This window comes from Podarcis vaucheri (genome assembly GCF_965113315.1).
Source record: "Podarcis vaucheri genome assembly, contig: HAP1_SCAFFOLD_267, whole genome shotgun sequence".
Taxonomy (NCBI): domain Eukaryota; kingdom Metazoa; phylum Chordata; class Lepidosauria; order Squamata; family Lacertidae; genus Podarcis; species Podarcis vaucheri.
The window spans coordinates 1-11067 of NW_028118679.1; the positions used below are offsets into that span (position 1 = coordinate 1).

General features: G+C 44.1%; 1 protein-coding gene across 1 annotated transcript; it reads left to right on the forward strand.

Moving 5' to 3' along the window:
- Positions 1-519: 519 nt before the first annotated feature.
- On the forward strand, positions 520-4130 carry LOC309524475 (protein FAM50A; the record flags this gene model as incomplete). Its single annotated transcript, XM_082242415.1, has 4 exons — positions 520-568; positions 990-1060; positions 1840-1950; positions 3956-4130. Coding segments are annotated over 4 exons (240 nt in total), but the record flags the coding sequence as incomplete, so codon positions are not given.
- Positions 4131-11067: the final 6937 nt, after the last annotated feature.

The window sequence follows — 11067 nt, forward strand, 5'->3', positions numbered from 1 at the left end:
AACTTCCTTACTTATACTTTCCAGAGTATTAGAGGGGTGTGTGAAGCAGGATTCTCCCTCCCTCCCGTCCCCAACAAAAGTTCAAACAAAACTAGGAGGAAACACTTGACTTCTTGTACATAGGGACTGCCAGTGCTTGCTTTTAGGGAAGTCCACTTCCTGCTTTGAGAAATATTTAAAGAGACCCCAACTTCCATCACCCAGAGTAGTTCCATGGGGTCTTCCTTTGACTCAGTCAGCATGTGAAGTGGGATGGTTAAGCCAGATTCAGTTAGGTCCCCCCTGGAAAGAAGTGGAATAGCTATAGGTCTGTCTGAGTGGGGTGGCACCCCATTCTTCTTCAAACACTGAAACAAACCCCAGTTAACACTTTCTTTTTGTGGGGGACGCTGCCCTTTGTTTCCATCCCAGTTCCCATTTGCCACAAATAAAGTAAGTCCATTGGCTGCGTTCCTCTGTGTGGGCTGGGAATATTTTTGAGACATCCCTTCCTGAACCCATTTCTTTCTGCCTGTCTAGCACCACAGCTTCTATGACTTCATCGTCACCAAGGCCCGGGGGAAAAGCGGTGAGTTTTTTCTGCCCTTCCTCCATTCTGAGTCTACCTGGGGAAGTAATGCGGGGGGCGGGTTCTGTTCTAGTTACTGTGGCACAGACACAGTGGTGGTCAGAGTCAGATTGGGCTACAGTTGCATGTTGGCAGAGAGAAGGTTGCTTGGGCTAAGAGAAAAGGCAAAGGGGCATAAACAGAGAAGCAATGGGCAAATCACAATGAGACTGTCCCCTGTGACATGGCGACAATCAAAGGAGTAGCGACTGAAGCATTGGTAGAAAGGGAGAGGCTGAAAAGGGGATGTAGACTTTCCTGTGGGTTATAAAGTACTTGGCTGAGGTTGAAGGTTCAGGAGAGGGGTTTGGGCTGTGGGGGTAGGTGTGATAAGCTCCAGTATGAGCCTTTTCTCTCTCCCATGGGGTGCTCCCCAATCCAGGGCCGCTCTTCAATTTTGATGTACACGATGATGTTCGGCTTCTAAGTGACGCAACAGTGGAAAAAGATGAGGTGAGGAGGAGGAGGGAACCTGGCCCAGCTTTGTATTAAGTTCTGTATTAGGTGGCACCTATAGTAGTGCCAGGGATGCGGGTGGTGCTGTGGATTAAACCACAGAGCTTAGGACTTGCCGATCAGAAGGTTGCCGGTTCAAATCCCTGCGATAGGGTGAGCTCCCATTGCTCGGTCCCTACTCCTGCCAACCTAGCAGTTCAAAAGCACGTCAAAGTGCAAGTAGATAAATAGGTACCACTCCGGCGGGAAGGTAAACGGCATTTCCGTGCGCTGCTCTGGTTCGCCAGAAGCGGCTTAGTCATGCTGGCCACATGACCTGGAAGCAGTAAACCGGTTCCCTCGGCCAATAAAGCAAGATGAGCGCTGCAACCCCAGACTGGACCTAATGGTCAGGGGTCCCTTTACTTTTATAGTAGTACCAATTCCGCTGATTGACGTAGTCGGGTGGCCTCATGCGAGGACAGGCTCTTAGGTAAACTGGTCCAAAGCTAAGGGCAATCCTGCTGCAGCATTCTGCACCATCTGCTCCTTCTGGACCAAGTGCAAGGGAAGCCCCGCAGAGAGTACATTTCACTCCAGAATACATGGACAAGACTTGACTGGGGAATGGCTGATGCAAAGAACTCCTTCCCAAAGAACTCTGCATTGGGAAAGGAGGGGACGTGCTCAAACAATCCTTGTCTTCAGATAAAGTTTCCACCCCCATTCTGAGCTTGTTGGGCTTTTCTGACCATAGTTTCCCCCACCCCAATTCCCCTCTTGTCCGCCATCTCCAGTCCCACGCCGGCAAAGTGGTGCTTCGCAGTTGGTATGAAAAGAACAAGCATATTTTCCCTGCAAGCCGGTGGGAGCCCTACGACCCCGAGAAGAAGTGGGACAAGTACACGGTAGGGAGTGGGGGAGCTGGGGGAAGGGGCGTGATAAGGATGGGGGAGCTCTGAAGGAGGGAGCGTTCAGCAGGGGAGAGGTGTCTCAAATACTGGGAGCGTCAAATGACTTGCCTTGCGAATTTATGGCAGTATGAGTATATCCCTGTGAAATTGTATTGGGCTTTTTTCAGAGTACTCTAAATGCTATGTCTGTGATGTCTTGCCCTGTAAGGTAGGCCAAGATCGATCAGTATCCCTATGTTACTAATGGATCATTGAGAGATAATGGCTTGCATAGACCTTTGCGGCAAGTTTAAATAGCTGAGGTGATATTGAACTGGGACTGTTCCAGCTCATGACCCCATTCCCTTAACAACCACAGTACTCAACAGTCTGTCTTCAAAAGTTCTCCCTTGCTGGAACCTCTCTTGCCAAGGAATTCTTGATGGTGGTCTCTATCTTCTGCTTCATCTTCTCTGTCTAACTGAACCTGTGAGGTTTTGCTTGATGATGATGGTGACAACCACAATAACAACAACTTTTATTATTTCTGTTATGCCTAATTGGCTGGGTTGCCCCAGCCACTCTGGAAGGCTCTAAAAAGTCACCTGTCTGACATCTTTTGGGAGGGTGTTCCACTGCCGAGAAGGCTCTCTGCCTGGTTCTCTGTAACCCCACTTCTCGCAGTGAGGGAACTACCAGAAAGCCCACAGGTGGATGTCAGTGTCCAGGCTGGACAATGGAGGTGGAGGCGCTCCTTCAGATATATTGGGCTGAAGCTGTTTAGGGCTTTAAAGGTCAGCACCAACACTTTGAATTGTGCTTGGAAATGTACTGGAAGTCAGTGTAGATCCTTTTGGACCAGTCTTCTATGGTCACAGCAGTCACTCCCAGTCACCAGTTTAGCTGCCACATTCTCGGTTAGTCGTAGTTTCTAAGCAATTGCTTCATGGTTGTAGATGTTTTAAACTCACCATTCCTTGAGGCATTTTGGCAGCAGTCTTTTATAGCTGTGACGTGGTTTTTGTTGGGACTGGGCTGTTTATTGTGTTTTAATAATCGTAAGTCACCTCAAGTTTTGAAGAAGCAGGAGGGGAGAATGTTTCAGTGCCTTTAGAGCAGAGATGGATGGGAACCTGTGGACCTTAAGAAGTTGTTGTTGAAACCCCAACTCCCATAAGCCCCAGTCAGCATAGCAAATGGTCAGGGATAATGGGAACTGGGAGTCCACCAACATCTGAAGGTCCCACAGGTTCACCAGCTGCAATGTTGTGTGTAATGTGTAGCTTGGCCTAGTGTCCTCCATTCGAATTGCTCACTCCTTCATTCCAGAATCTTGAGCACCCTGTGCTGCAGTTATTTAGCACATCTGCAAAGCGATCAGGTTTGATCACCCCATTGTGTGAACCGCCCTGAAATTGTCGGATGAAGGGCAGTATGTAAATTTAATTAACAAACAAGCAAATAATTTTAAAGGAGAATATAGCTTGGCAAGTACTAAGATAACATTAAGAACGGATGATAAACAACATTAATTTGCCTTTACCCAAAGAATAGAGGAGACTGAGAGCTGACTGGTGCTCTTTAACATCCTCCTTTTAGTGTGTGGATGTGGCATTTGCATCAAAGATTCTGAAAATTCAAGCTCCTCCTCTTGCAGATTCATCCAATTGATGACTCGTACACAATCTGTTTCCTGCCATGTTGCTTTCCCAGCAGCTAACAGAAACGATGATTCTTAACCCACAAGGCCATGGCCTTGTCCTTTGCATCATCAAATTTCCTCACTCGTGGTTTATCACTGTGGTCTGTTAGGTCAATAGCATTATTCCGTTGTAAATGAACGAGGCACTGCTGTTCTGTAGTCACCCTAAGCGCAAAGAGATGCCACTGTGGTACCTGACCTAGCTATGGAGTGGTGCCCCAGTTCATGTGGTTTTTACAAGCGGTGCCCAGTGCTTCCTGGCAAAACTTCTACAGCATGGTACTGGAACATCTCCCACCCTCTTCTTCCTTCCCACAGATTCGCTGAGGGACGGATGAAGCTGCTGATCCTCTATTGGTGTGATACGTGTCTGCCTTCCTGAAGCTGCTGCAGCATCTCTCCTTTATCCCACTCCAGCCCTCCAACCTCTGCAGCTGCACCTTCACCCCTAACTGTATCAGCCTTTGGTGAAATAAACTTGGCCTCACCTAAACATGAAGTGTTGTGTTGTACCACTTGTGGCCAAGGGCTGCCAAATCTGCCGGATCAAAACTTCATTTGAGCCATGGGATAGTGCTAGAATCTGCTTTCAGACTCTGGGTGGGTTCTAAAGCAGGCCTGACCGGTTGATTTCTCATTTTCTCTAACAAGTGTTTCATGCTACTTACTGCTAAGATGCAAAATAAGTAACAAAAGACGCTAGCCTGAAAATAAAATGCCTCACCCTCATCAGAGTTGTATTGATCTGTTTTTAATTCAACAAGGGAGAAAAAGATTAAATAAATTTAGATTAAAGATTAATAATAATAATAATAATAATAAAGAGGAAAGAAAGAAGAAAACTACAATAATAATATACAAAAAATACTAATAACAGTTAAAGGGACATATTGACATATAAAAGGAAGGTGTGGGGGCAGAACAAACTCCATTCTAATTTATAATAGTTTCCATTCCTAGTTACCTGCAAGCAGTTCTTGTTCACCCCAGACAACCATGCAAGCACCAGTGTTCAAGCCTTACTGAAGCTGTCTACTTTATATATTCAAACTCTGTTAAAGGCACAAGGGGTCATTTACTTGCTTCACTCTGAACCCACATTTTGACTCTGCACTCCCCACCCGCCACCCAACGTGGCTGCCAGCACTACAAAATCACACTTAAAACCCATATGCAAATCTTAGAACTGGATTTCTGTAAGGCTTTCCTTTCAAGGGGGTGGAATGTGTTCCATAATTTTCACATGACTGCAATTCCAGAGCACAAGACAAACTTACAACAAAAAGTATTGATGTAATAAACACATGTAACGCCCATCTTTACAAGTTGGAGGGTGATTGTGAATATCAAGCTACACCTTGACTAAGTATAGCTATCTTCCCTCATTTCTGTTCTTTTTGACCTGGAATCTTAACAGTCACTAAAGAATTGCCATTAGTGTTTCCTCACTTTTCCTGGTTGCCATGTTGCTTCCAGACAATGACAACTTCCAAAATAGGTTATTTATATTTATGCTGCACCCAGAGAGTAGTTGGTGGTGATTATGAAGCATCTTCACACTGATTGGCTGAGCTGCAGCAATGTCAGAGAGGAGAAGCAGACAGTGGGGTCTCTGTCATGGACAAAATGCAGGAAAGGGGAAAAGCGACTGAGAAGGGGGGAGAGAGAGGATGGGCATAGAGAGCTTCATACGGCCAGGAGGTGCAGAGCTAAAGAATTGTGGCTCTTAAAATAACACTCGCCAGCTTGGCCAATGATCTGGAGTGATCAGACTTGTAGTCCACCTACGACTCAGGCCAAAAGTTAGCTAGCTGTAGTAAAGGATTCTATAGGGACATGAACAGGATCTGTATGCTTTGTTAATTCCGTGGCTGCTGTTTCTCTGTCTTTGGGCTGCTTTGCTCACATAATGCATACTGGCTTGACGAGAGTCTGACTGAAGATTTAACTGGTGCATTCTGAATGGATAACTAGTTTACCCAAATCATAGTTCACAGTAAAAGAGTTGGATTCACAAGTGTTGCCGCCTTCCTTATAAAGAGCTGGGGATAGAGTTATGGCCCTCCAGTGTCAGGTATTTTATTCCCAATTTAAGATGGTACAAAGTCGCTTAAAACAACGTGCCTGGTGAAAGTATTGGATTACTAGAATGCGCTGCAATGGGACATTTTCTCCCATGGGCACCAGGGGGTGCTGTAATCCCATTAGAGGCACAGCTCAACCCATTTTCAAGGCTTTTATATACAGGAGGGAAATGGGGTCCCTGTATAGTGAGGTATGTGTGCTTTTCACTAAGGAAGTACCACTGCTGCACACAACATCCAAAGGGAGAGAAATTCCCATACGGAAATATAATAACGCCTCCTCTGAAAGAGAAGGTGGGTAGCTTGGGGGTAATTCTGGATCCTTTGTTGTCGCTTGAGGCTGTTTCACCGAGTGCCTTCCATCAGTTTCAACTGGTGGCCCAATTGCATCCCTATCTGGACAGGGATAGACTGTCATCTATGCTCCAGTAACTAGGTTAGATTTCTGTACTGCAACACATTATGCATGGGACTGTCTCTGAAGATGGTTCAGAAACTTCAACTAGTGCAAAATTTGGCAGTCAGGTTGCTCACCAGGGCAAGATGGTTTGAGAATATTACACCGATTCTGGTGCGACTGCACTGGCTGCCAAATAGTTTCTGGGCCCAATTCAAAGTGCTGATTTTGGCCTATAAAGCCTTAAGTGGCTCAGGACTGCCTCTTCCCATATGAACCAACTCTGTGTTCATCATCTGAGGCCCATATTCATGTGCCCCCCCCCCATGAGAGGTCTGGAGGGTGGCAACGTGAGAATGGGGCCTTTTCTGGCATGGCTCCCTGTTTGTGAAATGCTCTCTCCACAGAGGTTTGCCTGGTGCCTTCATTATATACCTTTAGATGCCAAGAAAATAGTTCCTCTTCAGCCCGGCCTTTGGTTGATTAGCATTCTCTGGCTTTTAAAATGTATTGGAGAGGGTTATCGGTTTGTTCTTGTTTCATTATGTATTGTGTATTCTCATTTTGTATTTCTATGTTGTGAAGCGCCCTGGGATCTTCGGATGAAGGGCAGTATAGTATAGTGGTACCTCGGGTTACAGAGGCTTCAGGTTACAGACTCCGCTAACCCAGAAATAGTACCTCGGGTTAAGAACTTTGCTCCAGGATGAGAACAGAAATTGTGCCGCAGCGGCAGCGGGAGGCCCCATTAGCAAAAGTGGTACCTCAGGTTAAGAACAGTTTCAGGTTAAGAATGGACCTCCAGAACGAATTAAGTTCTTAACCCGAGGTACCACTGTATACAAATGTTAATGATGATGGTTATGATGTCTTGGTCTACAGCAGGCTCCTTTTATTTTAAAACAACCAAAGACATCGCAAAAACACAACCGAGGGACTTCCAAATCTGGGGCAATTTCAGCAACATCTCTTTTTATATTTTGCTGGAGGTTGTGCACCCTCCCCCCAAGCCAGGTTTGAACTGTGTCTTACGGGGTTTTGTGTGCAGAGCAGATGTGCAGGCTATGCATGCTTAACACAGAGATTGTGCGTAAATACCTTTGGCACACAGGTAAGTTCTCACTCGCCCATAGAAACACCTGTGAACACCCCATATACATGTCATGATGACCTCCTGCAGGCACTCTTGCAAATACAGAACCCTTACCCCCCCCCCCAATCTTTGTGGGTGCACACGATTGTGTAGAGACACATCTTATATTTAAACTGTGTTCTAGCACTGATATACATTCAAATTAACATGGCATGAACTATGAGAAGGCAACGTACGGTAAGCCTCAGTAGGTCAAAATGTCCTGAGCTGGAAATGTCCTCAGCATGCTTCCTCGCCAGTAAATCCCACTAAGTTAAATAGGGTTTCCATCTGGGAACACGTGGGTGGAAATGAAACGTCATAGCACCATCCTACTATGCATGTCCACTCCGTAGTAAGCAGTATTGTATTCAGGGATCAGGGATCTGGTGACCCTCCGGTGTTGCCGGACTACAGTTCCCATCATCTTTGTCTATGGGCTTTGCTGGTTGGGGCTGATGGGAGCTGAAGTCCAGCAACCTCTGGAGGACCATAGGTCGCCCATCCTTGTACTAACATGCGTAGGATCACACCCGTAAAGGGGACCAGCCAGTTTACTGAGCTGTCTGAGGTTTCTAGGCGCCAGAGGTCTTCCTAGGCTATCAACGCCACATTGGGAGTGTGGGATAGATTGGAGGGAAACCTTGGCTTCCAGGGCCTGGCATTTCACGGTTCTCTCTATTTTGAATTTATTCGCCTTTCCAATTGAGGGCTCAGGGGCAAATTGCTTTGGAAATGGGTTGTGAGAGATAAGGCAAAACAATGAAAAAATGACCGGAGAGGAGCAATCTCAGAAAATAGGCAGTAGGCAAATAGATAGAAATGTCACAGAATGATGTTTCTTATGAAGTGGACTCGAGGCCATAAGTGGTTTTCTCGGGTGGGGGTGGGGAGGGGATCTTAATCCTTAAAACACCACAAGAATCTTGGCTGCTTTTGTTGCAATGGATTAATAGGGCTACCCTTCTGGAAGCTGTTAGTCTATCCGGTTCACCATTTCTCTAAGCTCAAGTTACCAAGCAGGAAAAGGAGATGGGGAACCCATGGCCCTCCAGACATTGCTAGACTCCATCTCCCATCAGCTGCAGTCAGCATGGCCAATGGCCAGGAATGATGGATGGGAGTTGGAGTCCAACATCATCTCGCTAGAGAATCACAGTTTACTCATTTTTGTCTCACTCCATTTGATGTAGTTATATAGCAGTGGTTCACATACGTTAAAAGGTAGGGCTCATTACCACAATAACCTTTTGGATTATCAAGATTAGAATAAAAATGTAGCCATGGGAGCAAGATCTGAGGAAACAAATTGCCCTAGTCACTTGTGCCTTATTTCAGGGAATGGTTCCTTGTTTCCTATTAACATTTAGCAACTGTTTCTTGAAATAAGGAACTGGTGGCATGCCTAGAACAAGCAACAACATCTGGAATACTGCCACAAGTGTTAACACCTAAATGTAGCGCTATAAAGAAAGGATGTAGAAAGTTTTGAACAGCTGTCACCTGTTTTAAAAAAAGATTTATATTGGTGGAAAAGTGACAATGTAATATAGGGAAACAACAACAGTCACAAACTCTCTATAGAGCCAAACGGCTGATTTTGAAAAACCAGAACAGAGTCAGTTTCTCTCTCTCTCTCTCTCTCTCTCTCTCTCTCTCTCTCTCTGAGAGGTGGGGAAACCTGTGTTTCCCCACATGTTGCTGGCCTACAACTCCCTCCTCCCTGACCTTTGGCCATGCTGGGGTGGGCTGAGGGGAATCCAAGAGCCACAGGTTCCCCATCTCTGTTTTAGGCCTCAGTTCTCAGTGAAAAAGTAAACCTGTCTCAGAGCTATACCACATCAGGCTGCAATTAGGAGCTCACATGACCGAATGCTCCTAATAATCATTATTATCATCCCTGTACATGAAAAAGAAACAATAGTAGATGTGCCGCTGCTTCTGAGGGATCTGAAATAAAACCACCACGATCTGAGCAAGACTTTAGAGGTTTGGTAGTTGTGGAGCACTTTCGTTACCAGGAAAGACTACCTTTTGTTTTGTTCTTGTTTTTATATTGTACTTTTGTGCTTCAAGTAAAGGAGAATATACAAATTTAATAAATAAACAAAATATTGTGGGGTGTGTTTTAGAAGAAATCTGTGAAGCAGGTGAGGGTGGAGGAAGGGGTATGCGCAGAAATAATTCTTTTTTTATAAGATATTTATTAAGATTTTCAAAGTATTACAAAATAAAAATAAAAAAGTAAGAAAATACAAAATAAAAATGGTTAAAAACAACTAATTTTTTCCATTGCTTATTTCCCGGACCTCCTCACGCCTCCCTTTTTTGTATTCCCGTTCAGTTTGTTGGTTCAGCAAATCCTTACCCTCTTTGTTTATCCTAGTCTTTAATCTTAAGCTATTGTAACGTTAAATTTTTACCTATTAATAATCCATTTTTCATATTCCCTTATAATATTACAGCTGAAAACCACTTAATTTCTATCCAACATCATTCTAACATTCATTAATTTTACAATATTTCTGTAGATAGTCTTTAAATTTCTTTCAATCTTCTTCCACCGACTCTTCTCCCTGCCAGTCATTTCCGCCAGTTCCATGTAGTCCATCACCTTCATCTGCCATTCTTCCAGAGTGGGTAGATCTTGTGTCTTCCAATACTTTGCAATGAGTATTCTTGCTGCTGTTGTAGCATACATAAAAAAGTTCTATCCTTCTTTGGCACCAATTGGCTGACTATGCCTAGGAGAAAGGCCTCTGGTTTCTTCAAGAAGGTATATTTAAATACCTTTTTCAATTCATTATATATCGTCTCCCAGAAAGCCTTAATCTTTGGGCACGTCCACCAAAGGTGAAAGAATGTACCTTCAGTTTCTTTACATTTCCAACATTTATTATCGGGCGGATTTTTGCAAGCTTTACTGGGGTCATGTACCACCTATATACCATTTTCATAATATTCTCTCTTAAGGCATTACATGCCGTAAACTTCATTCCTTGTGGTCCATAACTGTTTCCAGTCAGCCATCATTATGTTATGTCCAACATCTTGTGCCCATTTAATCATAGCAGATTTCACCGTTTCGTCCTGAGTATTCCATTTCAACAGCAAGTTATACATCTTTGACAAAATCTTAGTTTTGGGTTCTAACAGTTCTGTTTCTAATTCTGATTTTCCACCTGGAAACCAACTTTCTTGTCCGAATTATATGCCTCCATTATCTGATAATAATGAAGCCAATCTCGCACTTTGGTTTTTAGTTTCTCAAAACTCTGCAATTTCAGTCTATCTCCCTCTTGTTCCAGAATTTCCCAATATTTCAGCCACTTAGCCTCCATATTGAGCTTTTTCTGTGCTTTTGCTTCCATCGGTGACAACCACCTTGGGGTTTTGTTTTCCAATAAATCCTTATATCTTATCCAGACATTAAACAATACTTTCTTGACAATATGATTCTTGAATGCTTTATGTGCTTTGACCTTATCATACCACAGATATGCATGCCATCCAAATACGTTGTTAAAACCTTCTAAATCCAAAATGTCTGTATTTTCAAGAAGCAGCCATTCTTTCAACCAGCAAAAAGTTGCTGATTCATAATAAAGTTTAAAGTCTGGCAGGGCAAATCCACCCCTTTCCTTTGCATCAGTTAATATCTTAAATTTTATTCTGGGCTTCTTGCCCTACCAGACAAATCTAGAAATATGTCTCTGCCACTTCTTGAAGCAATCCATTTTGTCCACAATTTGCAATGTTTGAAACAAAAACAACATTCTAGGCAATACATTCATTTTTATCGCAGCAATACGACCCA